At 43.3% G+C, this 14,082-nt stretch overlaps 1 protein-coding gene across 1 annotated transcript; it reads left to right on the top strand.

The window, feature by feature from the left end:
- Positions 1 to 5,073: 5,073 nt before the first annotated feature.
- Positions 5,074 to 10,565, top strand: LOC109868878 (troponin C, slow skeletal and cardiac muscles-like). The gene is made up of 6 exons (XM_020458614.2): positions 5,074 to 5,204; positions 6,629 to 6,659; positions 6,959 to 7,105; positions 8,549 to 8,663; positions 9,311 to 9,447; positions 9,704 to 10,565. The coding sequence occupies exons 1-6, from the start codon at positions 5,181 to 5,183 to the stop codon at positions 9,733 to 9,735; spliced, it is 486 nt and encodes a 161-aa protein (XP_020314203.1). The 5' UTR covers positions 5,074 to 5,180; the 3' UTR covers positions 9,736 to 10,565.
- The last annotated feature ends 3,517 nt before the right edge of the window (positions 10,566 to 14,082 follow it).

Below are 14,082 nucleotides of genomic sequence, written 5' to 3'. Positions count from 1 at the left end.
ATCAACAAAGACAGTTTAGAGCAAGAAGCCCTCTGGAGACAATGCTTCTGACACTGGTTCATTAGAATACTACATCTGATGATTATAACATTCATATTAAAAAGTTACTTTTTCAGTAGTGTTTCATTTTGCAGTCCAACACTTCCCTATAAAGACACTCACATGGACATAATCTGAAGCTGCTGTCTGTCTGCTGTCTTTGCTGGTTGTCTCACCACCGACAAAGCAGAGGAGAGGGTGGGTTAGGGACTTGGTGGTCCGCTGGACTGGAAAACCAGGCAGGGGAGACAGTGAGTGGCTTTGTCAGTCTGGGTAATGACAGGTTGACGTTTATTGTCCTAGAGGCAGAGCTGAGCGATTTCCCCTAGATGGGCCAGCTGCAAAGTCCAAATCCAAGTATCGTAAAAATGTATGAAAACAAGTTTAGGGTTAGGCATAAGGTTAGGGTTAGGCACAAGATTAGCAGGGTGGTTAAGGTTACGGATACGTTTAAAATCAGATTTGATGACTTTTTGGCTGTGCCAGCTAGTGAGTACCATGCAGAGTTGTCTCCAGTGCATGAGTCATCTGAATAAATGCCAACCTGCGGGGTAATGCGGCCATTGCCTCATTAGAAAGCCAAGGGAAAAACTGCATGACAGTAAGCCCCTCAATGCAAACCTTGCAACCATGAGCCATCAAACAGCAATGGGAAAGATAATGAGACAGAGAGTGAGAGAGAGATATACCCCCTCTCCTCTAAAGCCAAATCCCTTCATCTGAGGCTAATGTTTGCCACTGTTTGAGAGCGAAGAGAGTACAGGCTCCCCTCTGAGTGGTAAATGCTGGCTAGAGGAGCGCTCGCCGTACAGAGATATGTAAGTGCCCCAAGCCACTCCTCCTTTAGTCCTTCACTCTGAATACACCACAGAGAGAAAAGGGAGTGAGGGAGAGAGAAAGAGAGAGAGATATATATATATATATGAGAGAGAGAGACGGATGGACTCAGAGTAACCCTTCAACCAAGGAGACAGAGATAGAGGAGAGACAGAGACAGGGAGGAAGATACGTGTCCTGCATGACTTCAAAACAACAGCATGTCATTGAGAAACCTTTATGCAATCAAATTGATTAAATATCACCAACTCGGTGGGTGTACCTTCTTACATTCCATAATATTTGGATTGAAGTAAGGGGCCCAGATCCCTTCAACAATGAAGATTATATATTTTGCACCTTTTTCCAACAAAGAGGTTTAACCTAGCAAAATGGTGAATTCAACCTATTTTGAAGCAATCATACGATTTACCATACGACAACCGATTTGCCGTCTAGGCTAATGTAGACCCTGAATACTATTCCTATCCTGATCCGACCTAAGCCAAGGCACCCAATGAAGTTCATTCTTATCTTCACTATGACGCATGACATATAATCATTTGGACATGTGTATTAAGTCATCCATAACATCTGCATAAATGGTTCTCATTAAGGTTACGAGGGAATAAATAATGACTGCAAAACCTGTGTGTGTCTGTGTGTGTGCGTGCATCGGGACTGTGCATGAGTGTGCATTTGTGTGCGTGTGTGCATTTGGCTGTGCTAATGACGTGTGTGTGTGTGTGCGCGTGTGTGCGTGTGTGTGTGTGCGTGCGTGCATTTGCACATATGTATCTGTGTACAAAAGGGGGAGGAATAGCCCCACTCATCTCTCATTTTCTGCCCGCTACAACCCAGCAGAGTTTCTATGGCAACCTCTCAAAAAGCGGTGTGCAGTGAATTTTGGATTTGAGATGTGCTGTCTGATTACGGTGTGTGGAGAGATGGCTAGCTCTTTCGTCAGCAGCCCCTTCCTCTGTAAGAGGAAACTGGTGGAGTGCTCCAGTGAAAACGGCCCTCCATATGCTCTTTTTGATGTGGGCTTCTCCAGGCTCTGTCAGCATGCCAACCCACTGTAGATAGACTTCCTTCTTTCTCTGTGTTTCTGGTTCAGTCAGAGAGAGAGAGAGGCTTTACATTAGAATCTACTGCCCCCTGTAGAGATGCTCATTAATACTGGAACAACATACGCTCAGGTCATCTGTCTGGTGGATACTCATCAGCATGCTTTGAGGGGAGATGATAACAAACAGGAGAGGAAACCAACCTCACCAATGAGGACACACAGCTTACCTTGCATGTCAATGGCGGGAGGTGCAGCAGGTAAAATGGGGACGTCTTGCATCGTATCACTGTGAAAATTGTCATGATGCGTTTTGAGGGCAAATAGGAAAGACTGAAGAGATAGGAATGACAGCAGCCCCTGCTTCAATCTCCCATAATCCTTTATGCTAGTTAGCCCTGAGTTTAGCCTTATTACACACATAACCACAATATTATCTTCTCTCTAGGGAAATATATGTTGAGATTCCGTTCCTTGTTTGCTTCATATCGATGTTGTGTATTGTCACACTAGAAAGTGTGATGGCTGTTGGACTCAGGCAGGGTCTCCCTGTGAGAACTATCTGTCTGTGAGAGCCATGGATACGTATATCACTGATGTTTTTCAGATCAGTCTCTCTCTCTGTGAAGTTTCTTTGTTGGTGAGGGTCTTTCTCCCTCTGTGCAACCTGGTCTCAGAGCATTTTGTATTATTCTGTACGTAAAATTTAATTTATTATGTTATGTATTAATTTTGGGATGTCCATCAATAATTTAGTATGATATGTTACAAATTACAATCCGTATTAAATGGAACAAATTTGCAAAACGTACTATATGTTCCAAATTCGCAAAACATACTATATTTTATGAATTTGCTAAACTTATGATATGTTACAAATTCTAGCTAGGTGGCTAACATTAGCTAGCTGGCTAATGTTAGCTAGGCTAGGTGTTAGGGCTAGGGTTAGGGGAAGGGTTAGCTAAAAGGGTTAGGGGAAGGGTTAGCTAACCTGCTAAGTAGTTGCAATGTAGCTAAAAAAGTAGTAAGTAGTTGAAAAGTTGCTAATTAGCTAAAATTGTCCTTGATGAGATTCGAATTTGCAACCTGTGGGTTGCTAGACGTTCGCGTTACATGCCCATCCAGCAACCCCGACCAACCACCCTACTTTCGTTTTTGTCTTAAGTAGCCATACCAAACGTAACATATCATACTACTTCGAATGATTCAGATTTACTTTACTATGTTACGTAAAGTCAATGCAACCAGGCTGCTCTATCTCTACGAAAGCTGTAGATGTCAGTGATGATGTTAGTTCAGTGCAGGCTCTCTGTATGTGACTGAGGCTAGTCTTCATGAGTGATGATGGTGTTTCCAACCTGACTCTCACTGTGTGAATGCTCTGTAGGTGAGTGATGTTTCTAGAGTGTGGGGTCCGGCTATGAAACATCTATAAAAAGTGAATGATGGTGATGCTTCAGTGTGGCCTCTGTCTCTGTGAATGTTGTGTGAGGAGAGATGCGTCAAGCTCTCTTTCTCTGGGCTGCTGTTGTGTTGTTGTGCTGTGATGTTCATAAACTGTGCGAGTCCCCATTAGCATCCCATTAGAACACAGCAGGATCACCAATAACTCAAAGTCCCTGTCTCAGCACTATACCTTCATTAATACGGTCACACTTTGTTGGTCTTAGAGCCATCACGCATGGCAAGATTATGAGGGAATGCTGATGGTCATATTCATTATCTCTGAATAATATTCCTGTGTAGAAGAAATGGTGTGTGCATACAAATGGATGATATTGACAAGGCACATGTGGTACATGTATGATGCCTTTGGAGTGACTGTCCTTTCCTATCCAACACAGTGGCATAGCAGGGAGAGTGCAGCACAGTAGCAGGAATATATAGGATATTTTGTGGCTAAAATGGTTGACTCTGTTGTGGTTCAGATGTGTCCAGAGGGGTGAGCTGAGGTGCTACTGTTTCATTCCACACCCACAATAGGCTTGTCTGTAGACCTACCCATGATATACAATGCACAAAGGAATGATCTTCCTTAGTCTATTATAAGGTGTTTATTTCATTCATGTTTTCACATGGTTTTAGGCAAATTCACGTTCTTGTATTTGACCCAGATTTCTGACTTGAGCCCCCTGTTGATAAATGGAATATTCTGTTGCACACCTGCCTGCATAACAACATCTCTATTAAAACAAGACAGTCAACACTGCCCTCTGCTGACTGACTGTGTGTAGTTTATATAGCTTCATAGGCCCACAATCACATGTATGATATAATTCAATATATTGTAAACTCTATATTTTTCTACGTTTTTTTCTTTTCTTTCCTTTTTTTCTTCAAAATGCTATTTGGTAAAATGCTGTTAGTCAATGAGTAGGACAATGTATACATTCATCCATTAGAGTACATTGACATTTAACTGTACAATTTGGAGGGAGTTAGCTGACATTTTGAATGGACCGTGTCAGATAAGATAATATAAAATTGGACAAAACCCTTGTCAGTTAAATGTGTATTAGTGACACACACAGACATACACATGCACATGCTCACTCACAAACACATGCACACCACTGGAGGCTGCTGAGAGGAGGATGACTCATAATAGTGTCTGGAACTGAGTAAACGGAATGGCATCCAACACATGGAATCCAGCCATTCCCGTGAGCCCATCCTCCCCAATTAACCTCCTCTGATGCACACGTCTATATCCCGCAGACCCCTCCCACTCCACAACACACAAACACACACCTGTGTGAATTACCCTGCCTCCCACTCGTGCCCCCACCCCATCTCACCTCCCTGAACCCCATGCTCTGTTCAGTTACCCACCCTCTGCCCACTCCTGTCCAAAGCCCCCTTTTGCTCTGGTCTGCCTTCCCTGGCCCTCTCCTTTGCCCCTCTGGTCACAGTTTAATGGTGGAATGTTGAGTGTCTCTAGCCCCCTCCCTGGAGATTAGGGTTCGCCATGCATTCCCCTTCACTTCATTCCATTCCAAAGTGTGCCCCCTAAGAGTTGGCTCATTTTTATCTGAGCCTGGTTATTGTTACACACACGCATACACACACAGATGCACGTGAGACACCAAGAGGGCTGGACAGGCAAGCAGGGTAGGGAGGGACCAGGTCCTGCCAGGCTCCAGTTATAAAACCCTCCCAGCATGGGGCCAGTGTCCTGCTCCTAGCTGTGGTCTAACTCCATCCTCTCTGCCACTACACCCCACGGACAGACGGGTAGTGGCCAAGTCAAGCCGCCACCATGAACGACATCTACAAAGCAGCGGTATGTCCCCCTTCACTCCTACAACAGGGCACATTGTTTAGGGAGACAGTGAAAGTGTTTGTATTTGGTACGGAGCGTCATAATATAAGAATTGATTGAAATATGTTCAATTTGGGATTTTCAGTGATAGGTGAGACAAGTTTTTGGTTATGTGGTCTCTGCCAAGGTAAGTCAAAATTGTTGTCAGATTTCTGTGTAAAGTTTGGTTACTATTTCAAATGAACACTTCAGGATTCAACATTGATTTTAATGAAAGGTACCTGTAATATTTAGTTTTAAAGAAATATAGAGGGTAAAAATGTTTAGATAAACAATTATTTCAAATGATATACATATGGATATTCCCCAGCAAAATGTCCAAGAATTTAGCAATTTGTAATTCTGACATTGCTCAGATAATTCAACTTCCATAACAAACTGTGTCTGTCAAGCGAACACACACAACACCAGCTTTTGAGGAGTGAGGCGAGACGCCATACATCTAGATGCCGTGCCTCTTGAAGCCTATCAGGGTTGATAGGAGCACTCCAGGGCCAGAAGCAGGACAAGACCTTGGTCCACACTGTGGGTTAATTCATGACTACAAATGGAGCAGTCCCACTTCTCATAGGCTAATTTAGGCCAGTTGCTCAGAGCCTCCTCCATGTGTGTTTCTGTGATGTCAGAGGAGGGCTTCAGGTCTAGATCCCCCCCCCCCCCCCCATTATCTGTGTGAGCCGCTGGCAGGGCTGTATGTCTATCTGCCTAGCTATCCCTGCCTGTTGCCTGGTGGCTGGTGGGCTGGACTACTACGCATGTCTCAGCTGGAAATTACAGCTAGAGGAGTCGAACTTTAGTAAAACACGCTGGAATGTGTGTGTGTGTGTGTGTGTATCCATGTTTGGATGGACATTGTTCAGAGTGTGTGTTTCATTTGTGGTGGACGACAGACAATGAACATAAGCAGCTGTCGCCCTCTCACATTTGTGGTAGCTTTTCCTAGATGGATGACCAAGTGTGAAGGACCAAACATAACTGTACCTTTGGTGGGTGAATAAGCTATGTGTAAACTAAAGAAACATTTGAGGTGAACTGTTCCAGAGAATGGGTTCCGCGTTCTGGAGTTTACTGTAAGTCCTCTGAAGGATTCTTTTCATACACTAGATTTCTCTATCAACTGTTTATGATTTAGGACGGGACCTTTCTCACAGTGTAATCTGAAAACTCCACAAAAAAACATTAAAATGAATGGAAGAACATAGGTAATAGAGGTATCATATACATGTTATTGCAAGAATGAAAAATAAGACATTATGCAGTAAAAAAACTGTAAATCGACGTTATGATTTGGGGTTGTAAAAGTAATGTACAACTGTAGTTAAAGAATGGATTCCATAAAATACATTGAGTCAATTGCTTCTGAAAACGTTCCATTTCTTAAATAGGTAGAGCAGCTGACAGACGAGCAGAAAAACGGTATGTAAAATGTATTCATTTGTATTTCATTATGGTTTGCTAATCTATGTTGGATATATCCTCAAGTTTCGCTCAATTGAATCACATCTAAAACAATATTAATCTTAAAAACGTGTACCATTCTCTCCTTCAGGCCAAAATTAAAAGTAAACGTTAGATTTCTCAGGAGGATTAAATAAGATGATTGACTGAGATTTATTTTTCCACTACAGTAGCCCACACGTAGAACTGGCCATGGAAAAAGAGGGGAGGTGGAAAAGAATTAGAAATATGGTGCTGTGCTGTGCTGTGTGTTCCAGAGTTCAAGGCGGCCTTTGACATCTTTATCCAGGATGCGGAGGACGGCTGCATCAGTACCAAGGAGCTGGGCAAGGTGATGAGGATGCTGGGGCAGAACCCCACCCCCGAGGAGCTGCAGGAGATGATCGATGAGGTGGATGAAGATGGTAAACACACACACACACATGAAAGAGAGACTCAAATGATCACAATAGGCACATTTATTTCCCATCAATAGTTTCCATAATGATTCACGTATGAGAGTATTTGGTGAGCTCATCAGACGTGGACAAGAATGGTACACAACAAAGACAAGCACTAGTGGTCTGCTCATCAAAAGGCCAATTCATAGCTCAGCAGGGACAGTTGTACACTGTTCTTTGTAAGACCGTAAACACACAAATGAAAAACATCACATGGCTGAGTAGAGTATCTCGTGACATGTAACTGCTACAGATGTAGGATCTTAATTTGATCTATATTGTCACAGCAAAATAATAAAAAGTCAAATCAAATCAAATTTTATTAGTCAAATGCGCCGAATACAACAGGTGTAGTAGACCTTACAGTGAAATGCTTTCTTACGAGCCCCTAAACGAACAAGAATAAGATACAAAAGTAACAAGTAATTAAAAGGAGCAGTAAAAAAATAATACATGGGCCTCCCGGGTGGCGCAGTGGTTAAGGGCGCTGTACTGCAGCGCCCTTAACCACTGCAGAGAATGTGAGTGTGCTCGGTCCTCTTTTTCCTGTAGTCCACAATAATCTCCTTTTGTCTTGATAACGTTGAGGGAGAGGTTGTCGTCCTGGCATCACACGGCCAGCATTCTCACATAGGTGTTCCTTCTGTCCAGATGGGAAACGGCAGTGTGGAGTGCAATAGAGACTGCATCATCTGTGGATCTGTTGGGGCGGTATGCAAATTGTAGTGGGTCTAGGGTTTCTGGGATGATGGTGTTGAGGTGAGATATGACCAGCCTTTCAAACCACTTCAAAGCACGTGAATGCTACGGGTCGGTAGTCATTTAGGCAGGTTACCTTAGTGTTCTTGGGCACAGGCACTATGGTGATCTGCTTGAAACATGTTGGTATTACAGACTCGGACAGGGAGAGGTTGAAAATGTCAGTGAAGACACTTGCTAGTTGGTCAGCGCATGCTCACAGTACACATCCTGGTAATCGTCTGGCACTCACTCACATCGGCTGCGGAGAGCGTGATCACACAGTCTTCCGGTACAGCTGGTGCTCTCATGCATGTTTCAGTGTTATTTGCTTCGAAACGAGCATAGAAGTAGTTTAGCTCATATGGTAGGCTCCTAGTCCTGCAGCAACAGGATTCTAACGTTTAGTCCATAATATTGTGTGATCGGTGGTTAGGCTATTAGCTGGCCAAAAGTAGGCTACATGAAAAGTGCAATACGGTTAAGATAACCATGTGTTGGTGAGGGTTTTCAGTGAATTCATGTAAATCCCAAAGCTCATATGCATTTCCTTCGGTGCAGGAAAATTCTCAGCAAAAAAAGAGTAATCAAATGCAGGTCTATATATCAAAGACAGGCTCCTTGACCCAAAACGTTGTGCGACATCATCCTGTTGCTGTGTCTTTGCAGGCAGTGGAACTGTGGACTTTGATGAGTTCCTGGTGATGATGGTGAGGTGTATGAAGGACGACAGCAAAGGGAAAACAGAGGAGGAACTGGCAGATCTCTTCTGCATGTTTGACAAGTATGTTTATCCTCATAAGTACATGAGGAGACTCATAAGGGGGATGAACTCTGGAAACGTAACTCTTCATAGTCTTACCCAACTAACCCACAGTTTACGGATGGATTATAGCGTATTAGATTTATACAGTGCTTTTCACCAGGACTAACATGTTCAACACTCTATAGGAGTACCTTACCCTGCTATCACCAATGTGCAGAACCCACATGGTTGATATATGACAGCTCTCACTACACCGACTCCAGCTGAACGTTTAGGATTTTTATATTCAAAAAAGAGACATTTTGCCTAGATGGTTCTTGATAACTACAAATTTTTTTGTAAATCAGATTTATTGGATCAGTTGGTGCAATTCTACCACCAGGATAGAGATACACAGGAATGTACACTATAGTGTAGCTTGTTGTGACAGTTAGTTTCTCTTTTAGCCTACTTGTCATTGGCAACTATGAAGCCTTTTTAAATACAGAAACAGTCATGTAGCCAGGTAAATAAATATATAATAATAATAATAATTTGTGCCATTTAGCAGACACTTTTATCCAAAGTGACTTACATTCATGCGTGCATGCATTTTTGTATGGGTGGTCCCAGCAGGAACAGATTTGTAAAGCAGTATAAATAATCCTCTTCTCCTATGCCCCCAGGAATGCGGACGGCTATATAGACCTGCAGGAGCTGAAGGTAATGCTGGAGGCCACAGGGGAGGCCATCACTGAGGACGACATTGAGGAGCTCATGAAGGACGGAGACAAGAACAACGATGGGAAAATTGACTACGACGGTGAGGTTTTGACAATGACATACTATGGAGACAGAAGCATTCCTTCCTCTGATCTTGCATTCATGATAATGATGCAATTGAAAATATGGATATTTCACTGCTGGAAAGGAAATTGTCAATATAAATGATGCATGGTAACATTATTATTCACAAGTAAAGCAGTGTAGTGACCAAAGTGAGTAAATCGTTTTTTCTGTGTGTTCAATTAAGATTGTAGTTGACTAAATGACTCCCCTTCTCCTCCCCTTCATTCCAGAGTTTTTAGAGTTCATGAAAGGAGTAGAATAAAGAACATCAATAGACGACAGAGTCCCCTGGCCCTTGATGATATTTTTGTGTTTCACATCAACATCACAGACATCTATGGACAACTGGAGGCTGACTTTTGGATGTCATCGGCAGAACTTCTGAACGCTGAACGACTTGCACGATTTAGTTGAATAATCAATCTATCTAATTGCTTACGTATTTTTAGAACAACCATTTCTTGCATTGTTTTAAATACAGTTTGTAACTCGTTTTGGTGTCCATAGACTGCATTTGTTTAAATGTAAGCAGCCGAAAATAATCACATAACTCGCATATCACTTCAGTTTGGCTACTTGAACTATGCATTACTGTTTTATTGCAAATGTCATGTGTACAGTTTACACATCTCTTCTTTTTCAAAGTTGCTGATGTTGTGTTGCCGGACCGAATGCTGTTTGAAATGCATCCTATTAGTCATAGGACAGTGCATCTGTTCGTAGAAGTCCCTGTAATTAGACTCAGCCCATTAGTAGTCTAAGCCTACATTTAAATGTACATTTATGTAGTTCTGTCCTTGAGCTGTTCTTGTCTATTAATGTTCTGTATTATGTCATGTCTCATGTTTTGTGTGGACCTCAGGAAGAGTAGCTGCCGCTATCGCAACTACTAATGGGGATCCAATCAAATACATCAACACCGATACCAAATGTGACGTAGCCACAGTGCAGACAAGGTATAATGCAATGGTTGTATGTTTAACATGTTCTCTCAGGGCTAGTTACTCTGCTGGAAAGCCTGTGTTGGATGTATCTACCATACGTATGCCTAGAATGTACACTCAAGTAATAAAGGAGTTAGCCAAAGCAACATCTGGTTTGTCTGATGTCATATTAGTTTGAAAGTGTTTGTTTCAATGGAGAGTTTTGGGATGTCCTGCTTTACTTTAAAAAGTATACAATGGGCTAACGCTCAATAAGGTCATATATTTAGTTGGTAAGAATCTTTCATCATAACCTGTGAACTTTTTACTCCAACACATCCCTTCTGATGTATTCACATCGCTCTTCAATTGATTTCACTGTACATTTTGATGCCACACATAGGATCTTCTCTGCAGGGTTTACGTGGCAGGTTGAACATGTTCCAGCAGTCATATGGTCGGAGGGCCAGTATCTAGTTACACAACGTAACAATACACGCTATTTGTGTCTGTTCACAATACAGTATCAAACAGCTCCTTACCTGCAGCTCTTCTGATGTCATATACCTCCTCTCTTGTCCATGCAATAAGCAGAATCTGGACAAAACCAGTCGCCCGATAAGAACACGTATTATAGAACACAGGACTGCTGTAAGGAGAAATGACCCTAAGTCCCCTAACGCACGTCATTTCTCCGAGGCCGGTCACCCCGTCTCCTCCATATCCTTCTGTGCTATACAGCAGATAAAAAGGTTCACGCAGGGGTGTTCATCTTGAATGAAGTCTTCTCCAGACAGAATGTCGGTGGATGTTCTATTTAAAAACCCTCCACCCATCAGGCATGAATGAAGAATGGTTATTGAAGTGTTTTCTGTTACTGGTATCTTGCCTCTTATTTGTGTTTGATACACCCACCTAGTGGTGTTGTGTGTATATATATATATATATTTTCATATATAATCTAGATCAGGGATTCTATTTGGGTGTTTATATAAGTTTCTGAAGGGGAAGCTCCAGGTAGCCCAGAAGAAACTGATCAGGGTGGTATTGAAGCTGAGCCCACTTACTCACATAGGCAGGAGCTGCTTTCAGAAGCTCAACTGGCTGCCTGTTGAGGCTAGGGTGTCCCAGATTAGACTGGGTTTGGTTTACAGGAGTATTTATGGTCCTGCCTGTTGAGCATAGGGTGTCCCAGATTAGACTAGGTTTGGTTTACAGGAGTATTTATGGTCCTGCCTGTTGAGGCTAGGGTGTCCCAGATTAGACTGGGTATGGTTTACAGGAGTATTTATGGTCCTGCCTGTTGAGCCTAGGGTGTCCCAGATTAGACTAGGTTTGGTTTACAGGAGTATTTATGGTCCTGCCTGTTGAGCCTAGGGTGTCCCAGATTAGACTAGGTTTGGTTTACAGGAGTATTTATGGTCCTGCCTGTTGAGCCTAGGGTGTCCCAGATTAGACTGGGTTTGGTTTACAGGAGTATTTATGGTCCTGCCTGTTGAGCATAGGGTGTCCCAGATTAGACTAGGTTTGGTTTACAGGAGTATTTATGGTCCTGCCTGTTGAGGCTAGGGTGTCCCAGATTAGACTGGGTATGGTTTACAGGAGTATTTATGGTCCTGCCTGTTGAGCCTAGGGTGTCCCAGATTAGACTAGGTTTGGTTTACAGGAGTATTTATGGTCCTGCCTGTTGAGCCTAGGGTGTCCCAGATTAGACTAGGTTTGGTTTACAGGAGTATTTATGGTCCTGCCTGTTGAGCCTAGGGTGTCCCAGATTAGACTGGGTTTGGTTTACAGGAGTATTTATGGTCCTGCCTGTTGAGCATAGGGTGTCCCAGATTAGACTAGGTTTGGTTTACAGGAGTATTTATGGTCCTGCCTGTTGAGCCTAGGGTGTCCCAGATTAGACTGGGTTTGGTTTACAGGAGTATTTATGGTCCTGCCTGTTGAGCCTAGGGTGTCCCAGATTAGACTAGGTTTGGTTTACAGGAGTATTTATGGTCCTGCCTGTTGAGCCTAGGGTGTCCCAGATCAGACTGGGTTTGGGTTACAGGAGTATTTATGGTTCTGCCTGTTGAGGCTAGGGTGTCCCAGATTTGACTAGGTTTGGTTTACAGGAGTATTTATGGTCCTGCCTGTTGAGCCTAGGGTGTCCCAGATTAGACTAGGTTTGGTTTACAGGAGTATTTATGGTCCTGCCTGTTGAGCCTAGGGTGTCCCAGATTAGACTAGGTTTGGTTTACAGGAGTATTTATGGTCCTGCCTGTTGAGGCTAGGGTGTCCCAGATTAGACTGGGTTTGGTTTACAGGAGTATTTATGGTCCTGCCTGTTGAGGCTAGGGTGTCCCAGATTAGACTAGGTTTGGTTTACAGGAGTATTTATGGTCCTGCCTGTTGAGCCTAGGGTGTCCCAGATTAGACTAGGTTTGGTTTACAGGAGTATTTATGGTTCTGCCTGTTGAGGCTAGTGTGTCCCAGATTAGACTAGGTTTGGTTTACAGGAGTATTTATGGTTCTGCCTGTTGAGGCTAGTGTGTCCCAGATTAGACTAGGTTTGGTTTACAGGAGTATTTATGGTTCTGCCTGTTGAGGCTAGGGTGTCCCAGATTAGACTAGGTTTGGTTTACAGGAGTATTTATGGTCCTGCCTGTTGAGGCTAGGGTGTCCCAGATTAGACTAGGTTTGGTTTACAGGAGTATTTATGGTTCTGCCTGTTGAGGCTAGTGTGTCCCAGATTAGACTGGGTTTGGTTTACAGGAGTATTTATGGTCCTGCCTGTTGAGGCTAGGGTGTCCCAGATTAGACTGGGTTTGGTTTACAGGAGTATTTATGGTCCTGCCTGTTAAGCCTAGGGTGTCCCAGATTAGACTAGGTTTGGTTTACAGGAGTATTTATGGTCCTGCCTGTTGAGCCTAGGGTGTCCCAGATTAGACTAGGTTTGGTTTACAGGAGTATTTATGGTCCTGCCTGTTGAGGCTAGGGTGTCCCAGATTAGACTAGGTTTGGTTTACAGGAGTATTTATGGTCCTGCCTGTTGAGGCTAGGGTGTCCCAGATTAGACTAGGTTTGGTTTACAGGAGTATTTATGGTTCTGCCTGTTGAGGCTAGTGTGTCCCAGATTAGACTGGGTTTGGTTTACAGGAGTATTTATGGTCCTGCCTGTTGAGGCTAGGGTGTCCCAGATTAGACTGGGTTTGGTTTACAGGAGTATTTATGGTCCTGCCTGTTAAGCCTAGGGTGTCCCAGATTAGACTAGGTTTGGTTTACAGGAGTATTTATGGTCCTGCCTGTTGAGCCTAGGGTGTCCCAGATTAGACTAGGTTTGGTTTACAGGAGTATTTATGGTCCTGCCTGTTGAGGCTAGGGTGTCCCAGATTAGACTAGGTTTGGTTTACAGGAGTATTTATGGTCCTGCCTGTTGAGGCTAGGGTGTCCCAGATTAGACTGGGGATGGTTTACAGGAGTATTTATGGTCCTGCCTGTTGAGCCTAGGGTGTCCCAGATTAGACTAGGTTTGGTTTACAGGAGTATTTATGGTCCTGCCTGTTGAGCCTAGGGTGTCCCAGATTAGACTAGGTTTGGTTTACAGGAGTATTTATGGTCCTGCCTGTTGAGCCTAGGGTGTCCCAGATTAGACTGGGTTTGGTTTACAGGAGTATTTATGGTCCTGCCTGTTGAGCCTAGGGTGT

This window comes from Oncorhynchus kisutch, linkage group LG24, assembly GCF_002021735.2.
Source record: "Oncorhynchus kisutch isolate 150728-3 linkage group LG24, Okis_V2, whole genome shotgun sequence".
NCBI classification, from domain to species: domain Eukaryota; kingdom Metazoa; phylum Chordata; class Actinopteri; order Salmoniformes; family Salmonidae; genus Oncorhynchus; species Oncorhynchus kisutch.
Note: the sequence above shows the minus strand (reverse complement) of the source record. Positions and strands in the feature narration are given on the sequence as shown.

Coding starts and splice junctions, on each gene's coding strand:
- LOC109868878 (XM_020458614.2), top strand. CDS start 5,181: ATGAACGACATCTACAAAGCAGCG. Junction 6,660..6,958: donor GACAGACGAGCAGAAAAACG/GTATGTAAAATG, acceptor TGTGTGTTCCAG/AGTTCAAGGCGGCCTTTGAC. Junction 9,448..9,703: donor TGGGAAAATTGACTACGACG/GTGAGGTTTTGA, acceptor CCTTCATTCCAG/AGTTTTTAGAGTTCATGAAA.